Genomic DNA, 18,741 nt, shown 5'->3' on the forward strand with positions numbered 1-18,741 from the left:
AACATCTCTTGCTGCAAGCAATATCTAAGAAAAAAGTCTGGCTATTTTCACCAAAGGCGATTGAGACTGACCTTACTGAAGTTTGTGGTGTGATCATTATTGGGACAACTCAATTGCTCAGGATCAGTGGATGCTAGCCAACTATAACAGCAAATTGCCCAGGCTCTCTCTTGGTCTAAGGACCTGTTCCCTAATGCTCTTTAGTTTCCGACCTTAAAAGTGCGAGCACTCAGAATTGTTTTATACAAATGCCAGATACACAACTCAAGCCGCTTACTTACTCTGTCTGGACATCCCTATTGAGGCACATTTGCATCCTTTTGACAGTGAGTCGACGCTCCTAAGTCTGAATGCAGTCTTACACTTAATTTGAATGCCAGTATTTCGGTCCCCACACACAGACCCATTCCCTCCGCAATGGCTGACATTATAAAGCCTGCCTCACTTCAGTTCAGTCTGATGAAAAGGGCCATTGGCAACCTTCTCAACCCACCATCAATAAAGATACTTAAGTCATCAATTAGTGGTCTCAACCTACCACCCCCTCTGATTACCTGCCTCCTAACTGGGATATTGCGGCCACCTGCCTGCCAGGTTGGTGAGTGCCTTAATTGTTCCAAATCTGGGGTAATCAAAGGCAAGGAATGGATTCTGAAAGCTATGCCCACAGTTATCTACAATTCCCTTGACACCTGTCTCCCCACAACTCCAACTCCCGCCCATGCCCACGCCCACTCCAATTAACTCTACTCCAGGACCTCCAAGAAGTAAGCCTTGATCAGCAGACTTTAAGACCCAGAAGCCACCAGTGTTGAGGTCTGTGATTCACTGAGAAACTCACCCACAGTTGCCCATCTGCTCTCATGAAGTGATTGGTGGCTAATTAGATGAGCTTTCTCAGCATTGGGATTGGCCTGTTCATCACTAACCCGCACTTCAACAAAAAAAGGTATAAATTTAGCAGGAGAGTCGCAAAAATTCGAACTCTTATATTTGATGTGAATGTATTCAAAATGCTTATACCAAATGCTTTCCCTATATTAGCGTTTGTTTTGAACAAATGTCATACGAACAGTAGATGGGTATTGCATTATTACTCCAGCAATGAACAAGGTCAGAGTACAAATCCTATTCCAGTAGTTTCCTTCACACTTTCATTAAATGCCTTGGGGTTCCTTTTCTCTACATCAAAAGCACCTATATCAAAAGGAGCTTTAGAAAAATGTTTTGTTGCTGTGAAACCTTCACATTACACAAAGGAAACAAATATGCAAATAAGTTTAAACTTCCAATCATCATTCTGCTTTACTTTGTGCTCACACACTCTGAACATTACTAAGAGCATTTTAAAGGTTAGGAGGTAAAAGGTAGAACAAAATCATTCCATAGGTTTACTCAAAGCTTTTCCTGTCTGGTAGTGCCTCCACAGTAAAGGCAAAATACCTACTCCCTCTTAAGTCTTAGAATTGAAATAGAAAATGCTATTTCCTTCCAAGAAGGATGGAATAAAATAGCAGTGCATCTGAGAACATTACAAACAGAATATAATCTGACAGCACAGCATAGATGCACCAACCAAAAAAAAAACTAACTAGTACTGTAAACCCTGACTCATCATAAGCACAGGGATCTGCTAAAGTTGTTAAAATACTGCTATAAACGAGGAGAAGCATGTGTGCTAACCCTGCACTCTGATCTCCAGACTATCATACAGATTTTTCAGATTTAGAAAGCGCTGCTACATTTTTAAAATTCCTGCATGCATAATCTTTTTAGCTGGCACAATCATACTGTTTGCTGTCAATTCATTATAAATGACAATACCTGACTGTGAGTGGTTTACCAAACAATTGCACAATCGAGTGGCTCAGGCAGCATCGCACACTGAGGATGTAGTTCCAGCGGGTGAACATTTGTTATTCTAAGCCTTTCTGAATCACTGATAGTTATATTACACACAAAAATCTACAAGTCGATCTTGGTGAAGAAACATGCAATGCTCAGGAGGTTACACTGTGCATTGAGTGATGGAGGCATTGTACCATAAAACCCTGAATGTAACATTGGAGTTTGGGGAAAGCAATTGGTGTAATACAATAGCTTGCAATGTTCACTTCAGATTGGACAATTTACTAATCAGTACTTTAATATTAATCCAATTCTTGTGTTCTTCCTCTCTAAATCTCCTTAAGAGTCTAATACAATCTGCACAACCCAGCCAGCCGTCTGTCACTTTAACCCAAATGCTTTAAAACATTGTTAGGGAGCTGAGAACTTGCCAAGGTATTTCCAATTGTTAATAACGTAGCTGCTGGAAACTTCCTTTATTAGGTAAGTCAACACGGATAGAACAGAGGGATTTATAACATGTTACCAATAAAAAGTACAGTGTTGTTGAAGAAATGGCCAGAGACAACAAGAATACTTTAGAACATAGAACAGTACAGCACAGGAACAGACCCTTCAGCCCACAATATTGTGCTGAAACGGACACCACATTAAACTAATACTTTCTGCCTGCCTTTGATCCATATCCCTCCACTCCCTGCATAATCACGTGCTATCTAAAAGCCCCTTAAATGCCCATATCATATCTGCCTCCACCATCACCTTTGGTAGCACATTCCAGACTCCTACCACTCTGTAAAACACTTGTCCCTCACATCTCCTTTGAACTTCCCCCCTCACCTTAAATGCACGTCCCCTAGTATGAGACATTTTAACTCTGGGGAAAAGGTTCTGTCAACCATGTTCTATCCATGTATCTCAATTTTATAGACTTCTATCAAGTCTCCCCTCAGCCTCCACCACTCCAGAGAAAACAGCCTGTTTTCTAATCTCTCCTTACAGTTCATACCTGCTAATCAAGGCAGCATCCTGGTAAACCACTTTTGTACCTTCACCAAAGCCTCTGCATCCTTGCTGTAATGTGGTGACCAGAAATGAACACAAAACTCTCGCCAAAGTCTTATAAAGCTGCAACATGACATCCTGACTCTTTTACTCAATTCCTTGATCAATAAAGGCATGCCATACACCTTCTTTACCACGTTATCCAATTGCGTGGCCACTTTCAGGAAGCTATCTCCAAGATCCCTGAATACATCAATGTTGTTCAGAGTCCTGTCATTAACTGTATACTTTTCCATAACATTTGATCTCCCAAAATGCAGCACCTCACACTTAGAGTCATAGAGATGTAGAGCATGGAAACAGACCCTTCGGTCCAACCCATCCATGCCGACCAGATATCCCAACACAATCTAGTCCCACCTGCCAGCAACCAGCCCATATCCCTCCAAACCCTTCCTATTCATATACCCATCCAAATGCCTCTTAAATGTTGCAATTGTACCAGCCTCCACCACATCCTCTGGCAGCTCATTCCATACACGTACCACCCTCTGCGTGAAAACGTTGCCCCTTAGGTCTCTTTTATATCTTTCCCCTCTCACCCTCAACCTATGCCCTCTAGTTATGGACTCCCCAACCCCAGGGAAAAGACTTTGCCTATTTATCCTATCCAAACTCCTCAATTTTGTAAACCTCTACAAGGTCACCCCCCAGCTTCCAACGCTCCAGGGAAAACAGCCCCAGCCAGTTCAGCCTCTCCCTGTAGCTCAGATCCTCCAACCCTGGCAACATCCTTGTAAATCTTTTCTGAACCCTTTCAAGTTTCACAACATCTTTCTGATAGGAAGGAGACCAGAATTGCACGCAATATTCCAACAGTGGCCTAACCAATGTCCTGTACAGCCGCAACATGACCTCCCAACTCCTGTACTCAGTACTCTGACCAATAAAGGAAAGCATACCAAATGCCTTCTTCACTATCCTATCTACCTGCGACTCCACTTTCAAGGAGCTATGAACCTGCACTCCAAGGTCTCTTTGTCCAGCAACACTCCCTAGGACCTTACCATTAAGTGTATAATTCCTGCTAAGAATTGCTTTCCCAAAATGCAGCACCTCGCATTTATCTGAATTAAACTCCATCTGCCACCTCTCAGCCCATTGGCCCATATGGTCCAGATCCTGTTGTAATCTGAGGTAACCCTCTTCACTGTCCACTGCACCTTCAATTTTGGTGTCATCTGCAAACTTACTAACTGCACCTCTTATGCTCGCATCCAAATCATTTATGTAAATGACAAAAAATAGAGGGCCCAGCACCAATCCTTCTGGCACTCCACTGGTCACAGGCCTCCAGTCTGAAAAACAACCCTCCACCACCACCCGCTGTCTTCTAACCTGGAGCCAGTTCTGTATCCAAATGGCTAGTTCTCCCTGTATTCCATGAGATCTAACCTTGCTAATCAATCAGTCTCCCATGGGGAACCTTGTCGAATGCCTTACTGAAGTCCATATAGATCACATCTACTGCTCTGCCCTCATCAATCTTCTTTGTTACTTCATCAAAAAACTCAATCAAGTTTGTGAGACATGATTTCCCACGCACAAAGCCATGTTGACTATCCCGAATCAGTCCTTGCCTTTCCAAATACAACCAGGATTAAACTCCAACTGCCATTTCTCTGTCCATATCTGTAACTGATCTATATCCTACTGTATCCTTTGACAACATACTACACTATCCACAACTCCATCGATCTTTGTATGAACTGCAAACATACTAACCCACCCATCTACATTTTCATCTAAGTTTTAATACCACAAACAGCAGAGGTCCCCACACGGATCCCTGCAGAATACCACCAGATCTCCCTTCCACCAATATCTGCTGCCTTCTTTGGGCAAGCCTATTCTCAATCCACATAGCCAGGTCACCATGGATCCCAAGCATGTTAATCTCTGCATAAGTTTAAGTGAAGGAGAAAGTTTTAGTGATCCATCTCCAAGACCTATCAGCACAATGCTCCTTGGTTGGCAAAGAAAAATGGAAAGTGAGAAACCTCACAATGGATGTACTGCATACCCGGGAATGCACTGACCAGAACTGGAATGAAATGTCCAGTTTTGGACACCCTATTTCCTTCAGGATTTTCTGTTATTGAAGAGAGATGCACAGTTTCTCTCAGAATTTAAGGGAATAATGAATGAGGTAAGAACCAACACCAGGGTTTTCACTTCTGTGCTGTCAATAAAGAGTATGTGGGAGAAGTGTTTGAAATTATGAATGGCTTGAAGAATTTCGAAACAAGAAATGATGACCCACTGTAAAACAGTGGTAAAGAAGAGGAAACGTCACAGATGGTGAAACAAGAAATCTTCATGGCTTTCAGGAAGGAAGGAATACAGATGAAGATATTACACATTTAAAGTGCCTTTGAGTACCAATCATTGTGAATGTCAAACAAAAAAGACTTTCGTGATAGTTTCTACTTTGTAGTTTTCCTTTTATTTTGCAAATATTTTGCATTTCTGTACACTTCTTTGTAATTTCACTTATAGTTCTTCCATGCAAAAATGTTTGAACTGTCTGGAAGATTAAGCTGAAAAATAACCATCTTCCACATTAAATGTGGTGATAAAGAATGCAGTTTCTCTCACCGAGGTCATTCTGCTGGAATGATACACTTGCTTGAAGTATTTCAATCTGTTTTATTAACATTTTCTGTTTGCCTTCTCCTTTATTCACATTACCTTGAGTAGTAAAGAATGACAAGTCTTCCCTTTTTGTCTTTTTCTCTATATATACGTCATTTAACTTCGTCAATGATTAAAAAGTTAAAGTTCTAAAATGGAATAAGGCCAATTTTTCAGTATTAGACAGGAACTTTCAAAAGTTAACTGGGGTAGACTGATCTCAGGTAAAGGGACAGTTGGGAAATGGAAGACTTTAAAAATGATGTAACAAGAGTTCAGAGACAATATGTTCCTGCTAGTATGAAGGGCAAGATTGGTAGGTGTAGGGAATTCTGGATGACTGGGGCTTGGGCTTTGTCCCCTGGAATGTTGGAGGCTGAGGGGTGATGTTATAGAGGTCCACAAAATCATGAAGGGCATGGATAGGGTGAATAGGCAAGGTTTATTTCCTTACGGTAATGCAGACCAAAGTTAAGGTGCAAAGATTTAATGTGAGAGGGGAAAGATTTAAAAAAAGGCCTGACGGGTAACCTTTTCACAAAGAGGGTGGTACAAGTATGGAATGAGCTGCCAGAGGAAGTGATGGAGGCTGGTACAATGACAACATTTAAAGGGCATGCAGATGGGTAAAGAGAGTCATAGAGTCATAGAGATGTACAGCATGGAAACAGACCCTTCGGTCTAACCCGTTCATGCCCACCAGATATCCCAACCCAATCTAGTCCCACCTGCCAGCACCTGGCCCATATCCCTCCAAACCCTTCCTATTCATATACCCATCCAAATGCCTCTTAAATATTCCAATTGTACCAGCCCCCACCACTTCCTCTGGCACCTCATTCCATACACATACCACCCTCTGCATGAAAAGGTTGCCCCTTAGGTCCCTTTTATATCTTTAGAGTGAGGTCCCTCTCACTCTAAACTTATGCCCTGTAGTTCTGGACTTTGTCTATTTATCCTATCCGTGCCCCTCAATTTTATAAACCTCTATAAGGTCACCCGTCAGCCTCTGACATTCCAGGGAAAACAGCCCCAGCCTGTTCAGCATCTCCCTATAGCTCAAATCCTCCAACCCTGGCAACATCCTTGTAAATCTTTTCTGAACCCTTTCAAATTTCACAACATCTTTCCGATAGGAAGGAGACCAGAATTGCACATAATATTCCAACAGTGACCTAACCAATGTCCTGTACAGCCGCAACATGACCTCCCAACTCCTGTACTCAACACTCTGACCAATAAAAGAAAGCATACCAAACCTGAATAAGATATTAGAGGGATATGGGCCTAATGCTGGCAAATGGTACTACGTCAGGTTAGGATATCAGGATGACGCATATATGTTGGACTGAAGAGTCTGTTTCCATGCTGCATGACTTAATGACACAAAGAAGCGCATGCCAAGATTAGTATTAAGCATTCTTAAAAAGGAGCTGGAACCTGTAACATAAGCAACAAGTGATAGGCAGAGTGAACCATTCTCACAGCCAAACCGTCAGGTCTGAGCTCCACAGACCCACCACATTCAGTTGTGAATGGTGTTGATTAATTCAATAACTATCTGGAGGAGGCAGCTCCATAAATATCACTATCTTCACAGTGGCAGTGACACATACCAGCTGCAGTGCAAAAACTGCCATGTTACCACACACTTCATACATTTCATTTGGAAAGCAAATATAATGTTCTTGTTTATTATGAGAGGAATTGAACATTAAAGTGGGGAGGCCATGCTTCAGTTACAAAGGGCACTGAGGTGACCACATCTCGAGTATTGTGAATGGTACTGGTCTCCATTCTTAAGGATAGATGTAAATGAATTACAAACAGAGGTTTTTCGGAATAGGGAGGTCCTTCTGAGGAACATTCAGACAGGCTGGGTTGTCCCCACTGGAGTTTAAGAGAATATGTGACAATTTGATTGAAACATACAAGATGGTGCGGGGTAAAACAGAAGATCTTGGCATGGCGGATATGGAGAGGATGGTCCCTTGTGTAGGAGACACCTAGAGCTATGGTGACTATTTAAAAATAAAAATATGTCACCCAGTCAAGATAGAGGTAAGGGAAGTTTATTTCTTATCGCGAGAGAGTCACGTGTCTCTGAAACACTGTTGCTCAAAAGGCAATGCAAGTCAAGTCTTTGAATATTTTTAGGGTAGAGAGAGATAGATTCTTGAAAAGCAAGGGGGTGAAAGGTTACTGGAGTCAGTGGGAATGTGGCAAATCAAATCAAATCAATCAGGATCTTATTGAATGGCAAAGCTGGCTTATCAGGGTAAGTGGCATACTCTTGCTCCTAATGCATCTGGTTATACATATTACACAGTCCTTCCAGAAGGTTGATCTTCACCAACTTCTCAAGAACTGTACTGCTATATCAGATTTTAGATCTGTGACAATTGTATAAAAATATGAACTAAAAGAGGTTTCCTTTTGAGCTCTCAACAGCAGGATATAGTGAGAAACACCAGTAGACAGATGAGACATCTCATGAATTTGCTGAGTTGATTGTTGGGAGTACAGAGGATTTGAGACATTAGCACTAGATTACTAACGTGAAAATAGTTCACTGTGCTGTGTTACGATGCAGAGATTAAACCCTTCTGCTAATTAAAACTAACACACCAGAAAAGCTCACCTCACCATCTGCCAAAAGTGTGTGAAAAAAAAGCCTTGGTTTTCACCATTTAAAGAAAAACCAAAAATTTATTTTCCTAACTCTAACAGTGAACACTCAACAAAAACTATTAACAAATCCAAGCCACCTGTATCTTAACCATTCACTATCTGACCCCGACTCTATTAAATTGTTGCTCCAATAACACAATTATTAAACATTAAATCAACTTAATCTCACAAAGTCCATATAGTCTCTCATGCTGTCTTCCTTCCAATTCTGCTGTCTTCTCCTTCGGCCTTCTTCTTACTGTGAGTGCCTTTGTATATAATTTCTTGGTACCTTTAACAGATAATGCCTTCTGAGAGATTTCTTTTGCGAGCAAGATGTTTATTTCTTCAGTTAAATGGGTAGTTGGCTTTGACCAATTTTCAAAATGCCCTTCCTTTTTTTTATACCGCCAACATCGTACCCTCTCATTAGTCCAATGTTGTCAATGCAATAAATTCAAATTCAAATTCAATTAGTTTTTGGTTTCCTGCGCATAATTTAAATTAATTTGTTGAATTCAAATCTGATTGTCTTAACATCAAAACATAACCCAAAGTTGATGGTTACATTTTATCATCAGCTAATCACAGACAGAGGTGCTGTCAGCCCAGAAAAGGCATCCCTGTCTTAAAGTGACCATACTCTCTTTCAACTTAATAACAACTGTCAGCAATTTTGTTTCAATGACTTGTTCAAATATTTATTTACTTGAATCATTTAAAATCTGCATGGAAGAATTCCAGGAAAGGACACCGACGAGGAAGAAGCTTGGCAGTTAAAGAAGCTAATGTAAGTTCAAGGAACAGTGCCTTCTGATTTGCCACTTTACAAACTTACAGCCTCATCAGTGAGTTTCACACCTTAACGCCTAAGCCACCAATCCAATGTTCCAGGACAACAGGAATTGGAAATAGGTCTACTATTGCCATTCATTTGCTGACACTATCTTTGATTTTACATTCCATTATCACCCATGTTTCCCATGCACCAGCCCCAGTTTTATCATGTAATCACTTCGGCTTTCTGCACAATCACAGACCCACTGTATCGATCTCCACTACAACCATCCCCAATCCAGCCCTCTCCCAGATCCTGTTCCTTTGATTTTCAACTCGTTTGGAAGTGGTTTAATCTCTAAATTATTCCACTTGTGATAAAGCAGAAACATTGACCCTGATATTTTATTTGAGTGATTTTTTTAATGAAGAGGAGGGGGCATCAGTTTTGATGTGCTTTGCAGTTTATGTGGATCTTTTACTCCACCAAAAAGCTTGCTTTAATTAACAGGCCTGGCTAGCTGTCAGGGTGTAACAGTGCTCCTGGGGAGGCCACAGCCTAATAAGAGGGGGGTAGCCTTCAGCTAACTTAGTGGGAGCATTTTGGTGATGGACAGGGAGACAAGCACTCCACTGCATCCAGGACAGGTGGGATTGGGAATGGTGAAGAATTTCCAAAGGTGGAAGGTGGCAAGCTTGGTGGCACGGTGTGTGCGTGTGTGTGTGTGTGATGGAAAAGTGGATTCTTTTAAGAAGCAGTCCTCCCCTATGATTAACTACTGGCTTTCCCAAAGCCCAGGAAAAATGACGAAGCTATGTAAAACCTGAACTATACATTCCATCTGAGTGCCGAGACCTGATTATAAAATTTATATGGCACACCCACCTCCTCGCAACTTGCTATGTGGATGACCGTTCTCTCCCTCCATCATCCCACCCAATGCTGGCCAACTTCCTTTCAAACCGAGGGTGGGACTTTAGCTTCAGCTTTGAGATTATGTTTAATTTTCGCATATGAACCAAGCAAACCTCAATATGTTTCTGGATACAAATTTGCCCTATTAACTGCTTCTCTCTCCACCAGACTCGCTGCATGTTTCGAGCATTGTCTGGTTTTTCTTTCAGCCTCCCACCATCCAGGGTGTTTTGCTTTTTTTTAATGTGAGTGGACGGTGAGTGTACTATTTTGTCGACAAAACCAAGTTATTTCCCTATGGGCCCTGCCACCTCTCACACTGACACCTTTGATATGTAAGGACACTCTTGGTAAACTATTTCAGATTGCAGCCTATCTGTAACATTCTGTGATCTCGGATCATATTACAGCCAAGAGTAACCTTTAAAAAATGAAGCTTTAAAGCTGGAATGTTAATGTTCTCCTGTCAATCTCCATTCAGTTATGGACTCCATTTTGAACATAATGCCATAATTCAGAATAGAATGGTGGCTACATAGCTGTCTGTACAAGCGTGTAAAAACTTTTTAGACTGAGATTTCTAACTTTCCATGTTGTAAAGGAAAATTACAGAAACATATGGAAAGGCAACATATATAAATCAATTCCTTTATAAAAATAAACCCATTCTTATTCTGGTTTTATGTTTTGTTGACAAATGCAACACATGTTCTCAATGCATCACAATAATTCACATTATTACAACTCCTTGAAGCACCTTTGTAGGGAACATTTATAACATTTCCTCACTTCTTTTTACTCTGTTCATCTCATCAATAGTATTGTCAGACAACAACTCACCAGGACGAAGGACCCGATACCCAGCATGAGCAAAACCAATGTAGTGTACAAAATCCCATGCAAGGACTGCACAAAACACTACATAGGACAAACAGGAAGACAGCTAACGATCCACATCCATGAACACCAACTAGCCACGAAACAACACGACCAGCTATCCTTAGTAGCCACACATGCAGATGACAAGGAACATGAATTCGACTGGGACAACACTACTATTAAAGGACAAGCCAAACAGAGAACAGCCAAGGAATTCCTAGAGGCATCGCACTCATCCACAGATTCAATCAATAAGCACATCGACCTGGACCCAATATACCGGCCACTGCAGCGGACAGCTGGAACTGACAACCGGAAGCGACAGATACAAATCACTATAAATGCCGGAGGAAACATCCCAGAAGCACTTCACAGGAGACTCCCAAGCACTGAGGATGTCACCTAGACAGGGGATGAAACGTCTGCAACACAAATTCCCAGCTCAGCGAACAGAACCACAACAACAAGCACCCGAGCTACAAATCTTCTCACAAACTTCAAAGATAAGCATTTTAATCATTAATTCATCCTCTGTCTCTGAGGACCTCAGTTGTAAATATCTGAAAATGTCATTAACCACAACTGAATTGTTTATTAATTATATTTTATTTCAATACTCAGTTTCTTAGTAATTTAGAAGCTGGGTTCAAAATTTTTTGATATGTTCCTATTAGTATTCTTACAAGCATTGTACAGTTTCATAGGCCATTGTACAGAGATTGGTTGAAATTATTTTTAATCAACCTGTTCAGACATATAATACACCTCTAGAACAGGAGAGGTTTGAATTCGGACATCTCGGCCTGAGAAAGAGATATTGCTACTGTACCACATGTCCTCCTGATCTCTAAAATAAGGCCAATTAGCAAAACCTCCCAAGGATGATCAATTTGATTTGGGGTATGGCCAATTTCCAGCATGGGACCTGCTTCTAGTGCTGCAGTTGGTTACGATCTGATGCATAAAAGAGAGGCAAGATAAACAATGATGAACGTAATTTGCCCTTAAAATTCTGGAAGGTTTTATGCGATTTCAGGTGACTGTGCTGGAAGAAAAATACTATCTAACTGACCATCATGATTAGATTAAATTCCCTACAGTGTGGAAACAGGCCTTTCAGACCAACAAGTCCACACCGACCCTCTGAAGAGTAACCCATCCAGACCCATTCCCCTACATTTAGCCCTGACTAATGAACCTAACACTATGGGCAATTTAGCACGGTCATTTAACCTAACCTGCATGTCCTTGGATTATGGGAGGAAACCAGAGCACCCAGAGGAAACCCACACAGACACGGGGAGAATATACAAACTCCACACAGTCGCCCACGGTTGGAATTGAACCCGGGTCCCTGGCACTGTAAGGCAGCAATGCTAACCACTGTGCCACCATGTCACCCTATTATATTTATCTTTTTGGGACTTTCAAAATTACCTCAGTTACTTTTTGTAATTTTATTTACTTTTCATCAATATATCTTTACAAAGATTTTTATTAACATATGCACAAACATTGCTTTGGGAAAAATGCAACATAGAATCCCTCAAAAAATGCAAGAGGGAACATAGCTTTGCTCAATAATGTGTCAAAACTAGGCCCTTATTCAGAAAGGCAGAAAATGTTAGGGGGTGACTGAAGAGAAGAGTTCAAAGTTCTATTTTAAACCTGGAGTCGGTAAATGCTGAAAGATTATTTTCACTGATCAGTGAAAGTAAATTAAATTAGGGTTTGTACCATAGGCTGCGGAGGTACTTATCAGAATGCAGAACATTGCAAATGAAGCCAAGTCACATCAAAATGTACGACAAAATTAGATTAACACTGAAAAGACATTATTCAAGGGCAGAGAAAGGCGAGGAAGCTGGGATCAGAGTAATTAGCTTCACTGTGGCAGTAGCACTATTATAGGCATCATGATATAAACATAAACAATAAATGTAGCAATAGGCCATTCAGCCCTTCAAGCCTGACCCACCATTCAATAAAATCATTGCCAATCTGTCCCAGGCCTCAACTCTTTCTTGCCTGATCCCCATCATCCACAACTACCAAATTTGTCTCCCTCCTCTTTAAATAGTTTCAGTGATCTACCCTCCCTTAGGTAGAGAACTCTTGATATTACCTACCCCCAAGAGGAGAAATTCCTTTTATAATTGAGTATTCTCTAAATCTGCAACTCCTTCCTTTCGTTCAAGATTTCTAACTGGTGGAAACATCTACTCAGTCAAGCCTCCTCAAAATCTTGCATGTTTCCAAAAAAATCACCTGTCATTCTTCTCAGCTTGAGTGAAAAAATGCATAGTTTAGCAGTTCCTCATAAATCAACCCCTTCAAGGAATTAGCCGAATGAATCTCTTTTGAACTGTTTGCAATGCTAGCACACGTTTCTTAAAAACATGGTTTAAATCTGTGTACGCTACTCCAAGTGTTGCCTCCCATCACCCTGTAAATTTGAAACAACTTTCCCATTTTTAAACTCCAACCTCTGAACAATAAATGCCAAAATTCAATGTGTCTTCTTAAATACTTGCTGCACCTGCATGCTAACTTTTTGAGATTCATGCACAAGAACGCTCAGACCCCCTCTGTCCTGCATTTTTTCAAAGCCTCTCTCCATTGGAATAACAGTCAGCTTTTGTGTTCTTCCAATGGCCTCACGCTTTCCTACATTAATCTCTGTCACATGTTTGCCCATTACGTTTGCAAATTCCTTATGTTCTCATCACAATATCCTTTTCCACTTTATTTTCCCCTCTTCTGGTTGTTTTGATCTCTTCCTAATGATCTTTCTATGATTAAAAGAGTTTGTGGCATCATTGTTTTATCCTCTGTTTTACAACTTAGTAATCTCAAAAGTCCCCTCTTCCTCACTTCACCAGTCCCAGTGTCATTTTGTGAGTTTATAGTTTGCCTGTGGGCATTCACACTGACACTACAACCAATTGACATGCACCAGGAGTTTTGCCAGAAGGGATGTCCTGAAGATCATTAAAGTATGGTCAAGAAACTAACAGCAAGTTTAATGGCACTCGCTGTTTCTAATTTGCAAATAGGCAACAGTGTCAAGGAAAGGATTTGTTGTGATTTGAAAGTCAACATGAGTTGCTGTCAAGCTGTAAGCCCACAGAAAAAAAACAACAGAACACCCTTAGACCTCAGAGCCGTGTTTTAGAACCCCCTGGATTTATTTACCCACTCATTTCCCATTAAAATTGCCACTTAAAAGCAAAACAACATAAATAAGCTCTTAACAACATGATAATTGCTAATGGAATGCCAAACAACATCTCCAGCACCAAAGTGGATATATTTCAGAAGTATTTTGCATACAAACCAAATTTCTGCTGAAAGATGTAATTTTTGTCACTTTTTCTTTGTTTCTTTTCTCTCTTTCTCTCAATAGTTTTTCTTCCCTCACTTTGTTTACTTGATTCTTAATTCACTTTCCTTCTCATTATTGCTCGCTACCTGCTCAACTGTTAGATCACAATGGTTAAAAGGATCTAGATGATTAGACCCATCATGCACAAAACGACAGGCATGCTCTCTTGTGGCACAGTAGTAGTGTCCCTCACCCTGGACTGGGAGGCCCAGGTTGAATTCCCACCTGCTCCAGAGATGTGTAATGACATCTGTGAACAGGTTGATGAGAAAAGTAGGTGAATAACAATAAACAAAAGCCACAAATGCCATATTCCCTTTGCAAAGCTATTGCCAGCTCATATTTAAAGGAGACTATTTATTCAAATTAAAGATTGCAGCAAAAAGCCGAATTAAACCTGGTACACTGCAACATGCCCCATTCCAGCAAGGTCTGAGCCAATGGGATTTTGAAGACATTCCACATACCATCCTGATCTGGCTGAACTTGATTTGACTACCACCGGGTCAAGATTTTGAAAGTTCCTTCCTAAAGTCAATGTGACAGGAAATAGATATAGATCTGATTAACTCGATACATAACAAAATACTAATGCAAAGTTCAACAAGGTAGGAACACTGTCTTTAGAAAATAACAAGCTAACCTGGGAGCAACTGGAACCCAATTAACAGTATTGGGAAAATGTACAAGAATCTTGTGTCAGTCTATCAAAATTTGCCTTAAAGAAAATGGAGTTCACAAGGAAAGGGAATCAGAGAATTAGAGGTAATAGCCAAGATGTTTCACAATGCACTCCAAAGGTGTGCCCAGTGTGCAGATAGGAAATTGTAACTGCAATTTCTTATTTGTTCATCTTAACATGTGGAATAGCTGTGATTGATATGCCCAATTTCTCAATGTGGATCTTAAACAGCGAACCTGAGTGAAAAATCATTCACACACACTGGCATTCCTGGGGAGAAAGTATTAAGAGCTAAGGGTAACCCAATGGATAGAATCAATTCCATAGTTCTTACAGTACTGAAAGACCATTTGACCCAACAGGTCCATGCTGGTGTCTATGGTCTACCCGAGCCTTCTCCCATCTCTCTTTATCTAACCTATTGATTGGTGCATTCTCTACCGATACACCTCTAATCAAACAAAGTCCATGTGCCAACCAATCTACAAACTCCTCTCATTTTGGATAAATTGATTTCCTCTTCCATTGTTTTCTTGCAAATTGTCCTAATGAGTGGAAATTGAAAATCTTCAACAAATTGTGTCTTTCTTTTTCAAAAATCTTTCTTTTTACAGTAATAAGCAAGTTTTGTGCTACTAAAAGATGTTTCCTCTTGTTGTTCAGTCCAGAACTAAGGAGAACTTTTTTATTATGGAGTCACCCTTTCCGGACAGGGATGAGTTGTGGGCAGCACAATGGCTCAGTGGTTGGCATTGCTCCCTCACAGCGCCAGAGACCTATGTCTGATTCCAGCCTCGGGTGACTGCCTGTATGGAGTTTGCATATTCTCCCCATGTCTGCGTGGATTCCTCTGGGTGCTCCCACAATCCAAAGATGTGCAGGTAAGGTGAATTGGTCATGTTAAATTGCCCATAGTGTTCAGGGATGTGTAGGTTAGGTGCATTAGTCAGGGGTAAATGGAGGATAATGGGGTAGGGGAATGGGTCTGGTGGGTTGTTCTTCAGAGGGTCGGTGTTGACTTGTTGGGCAAATGGCCTGTTTCCACGATCTGTGATTCTTCTATGAGTTATTGTTTGCTTTCGGAGAGTTGTGTGACTTTGGAACTCTCTGTCTTAGAAGGTGGTGGAGGTAGGGTCGTTGAATATGTTAAAGATGGGTGTGAATCAATTTAATTAGTCAGGGGAACCAAGAGTCATTGAGGTAGATGGGAAGGTAGAACTCAAAACACAATCTGTTTACTGAATGGTGGAGCAGGCTTGAACTTCATCTGAAAAGTCATAAAGAAATCAAAATGTTCCACAGGAAGGCTCCATACGAGAGTTCACCCATCTCTCTTTAGCTAACCAATTGAATATAAATGTTTACTCTTTCCCCCTCGTGTCTACCTTGCTTGTCCTGTTAAAAATCACACAACACTAGGTTATAGTCCAACAGGTTTAATTGGAAGCACATTAGCTTTCGGAGCGACGCTCCTTCATCAGGTGATAACCTGATGAAGGAGCAGCGCTCCGAAAGCTAGTGTGCTTCCAATTAAACCTGTTGAACTATAACCTGGTGTTGTATGATTTTTAACTTTGTACACCCCAGTCCAACACCGGCATCTCCAAATCATTGCTTCTTCTGGAATACATCAATGCCATTCACCTCAATTATTCCCGAAGGTTGTATATCCTACATTTTCTGCTGGAGTCTATTTGCCGCGTCAAGCCATTTCACAAGTTCATTCATTTGCTTCTTGGATTTTTACAAAGCTTTTCTACATTGACTATAACTCCTCAATTTGGTGTTATCTTCATTCTTTGAAATTGAATTTTTAATTTACAAGCGCAAATTGTTTATGTAAATTACAAACAACAGTGGTTCCAGCAATGAATACCACTGCCCACTTTTTTTTTAAACCAGCCTATTTGAATTTTTAAAGGGTGTTTGATACATTTCTATATGCAAAGCTCAAAGATGGCACAGGGCCATGGAACTGATCACAAGTTATCTAATTGAGTTTTAAACTAGCTTTAGCAACAGAGAACAGGTGGTGATGTTGGATAGAGAGCATTCTGATCAGGAAACATTGATGAGTGCAGGAGATCCACTGGGTCCAGTTCTGGGTCACTTGCTGTTTAAACTATTCATAAATGGTATGCGTTGGGGAGTTCTTACAATGATATAAAATTGCAGGCAGACCGAGAAGCTGGAAAGTTTTGTGGAGCGCTTCAACACCTGACCTGAAAAATCACCTTGGCTGACAGTTGACAGTGAGAGACTGAAACACAAATGTTCGTCAAGAGGTTTGATATGTTGGATAATGGAGTTGACTGTATATGATCTGTGAAAGGAATTAGTTCAATTAGCCAACTGTCTTTGGTCAAGCATTGCTTTTTCTTTTTGATTTAATGACTGTGAAGAGATTAAAAAAACCTTTGCCTGTGAATATCAGACATATGATGTCAACTCGGTTCTCCTGATTGAGCATGGAATATGATCGCATTGATCATTTGATAACTTTTTTCGAAAAAGTGCTGGCCAACAATACCGAGAAACGGAACTAATTTATTTCCTCAGGCATTCAGCAACAACTCCGATAATTTCTATATCACAAGCAAATCAAATATAAAGTTTTCACTGCATTAATTAAATACAGTCATGCCATCCAAGAATAGAAAAGACAATTTACAGACCTGCTTCCCTTCTTCCATTCTGCCCACTATCTATCGCCATTATGCCTTCTGAGCGGGAATGTGAAATTAGTTTCAAGTGGCACAACATTAGTCAGTTCTTTGTATTAAATCAATGCTCATTGGAATTTGTATTCAGATTTTCTAAACTATGTTCACTTAGAACTTTTAACAACTATGAGAACAAAGGAGGCAATGAAATATTCATACAAGATGTATTTGGATCAAAGGTGAAAGGATTCCACTCAAGCCCACTCCCACTCTGCTCTCTTGAAGAAAATAAATTGAGGAATTAATGATATGACAGAAAGTAATTCAATCTATTGAAGCTCATTTGTCTTATTTCGACCATTCCAGCCAAGCATCCTACACTATTTGAGTTTTGAAACTGTGCTGTTTCTCTGTTGACAGAGACTGCAATAATGAATTATTTGGCTAAATACATTATTTCTCAATTACTAAATCCTCCACTATCAACATCCTCAAAGTTACCACTGACCAAAAACTGAAGTGGACCATCCAAATAAAAATTGTAGTCAGAGGCAGGAATTCTGTGGCAACCAAATCACCCCCTGATTCCCCAGTGCCTGTCCACAAATCTACAAAGTACAAATCTAGAGCATAACAAATACTTTGGACTTGCCTGGATGTGTGCAGCTCCAATGAAACCCAAAGATGAATACCATCCAAGACAAAGCAGCTGCTTGTTGGGCACTCTATTTGTCATCATAAGCAGAACCCTTTCTATTGTCAGTAAGCAGCAGTAAGTTCCACAGTAAGATGCACCAGAGCAACTTACAAGACCTGCTTCAACACCACCCTCCTAACATGTGACGTTTATCACTTTGAAAGGCAGCAGTTGCATAGGCAGACCACCCCTGCAAATTCCATCCTTATTTGGAACTATGTCACTCTTCTTTACCTACATTGGTTGGATTGCCCAATTTGTGATGGCTCCAAATGGGCTATCCCAAATCGTTGAAGCCCTAGGTGAGAGTAGATAAATTGGTTCCCCTTGATTATGCACCCACCCCCTCCAGTTGGTCATAACAAGGTTAATTTGGAAAGTATCCTTTCCCAAGTGAATACTGTTTTCCAGACCCATATGACATACATTTTAACAGGAGCCAGACTTCCGTAGATTAAGAGTGAGTTTATTCATTACTAAAGGTAAGACATAGTGATGCAACACAAAAAAGTATAAATATCA

General features: G+C 40.6%; 1 protein-coding gene across 3 annotated transcripts in view; it reads right to left on the bottom strand.

Annotated features, from left to right (window-relative positions):
• LOC122562703 (transmembrane protein 132D-like) overlaps positions 1 to 18,741 on the bottom strand; it is a 1,133,444-nt gene that overhangs the window by 765,549 nt on the left and 349,154 nt on the right. The window contains exon 1 of one of the 3 annotated variants that reach the window (XM_088000066.1): positions 1,825 to 1,976. The exons of the other annotated variants lie outside the window; for them this stretch is intronic. Within the exon in view, the coding sequence (XP_087856192.1) occupies positions 1,825 to 1,913 (89 nt within the window). The 5' untranslated portion in view covers positions 1,914 to 1,976. Of the gene's footprint in view, positions 1 to 1,824; positions 1,977 to 18,741 lie in introns of those variants that run through there. 3 annotated transcript variants of the gene reach the window in all.

The sequence above is a fragment of the Chiloscyllium plagiosum genome, unplaced genomic scaffold, assembly GCF_037043375.1.
Source record: "Chiloscyllium plagiosum isolate Xiang-an unplaced genomic scaffold, Cpla_swu_hap1 HiC_scaffold_24, whole genome shotgun sequence".
In the NCBI taxonomy this organism is placed as follows: Eukaryota; Metazoa; Chordata; class Chondrichthyes; order Orectolobiformes; family Hemiscylliidae; genus Chiloscyllium; species Chiloscyllium plagiosum.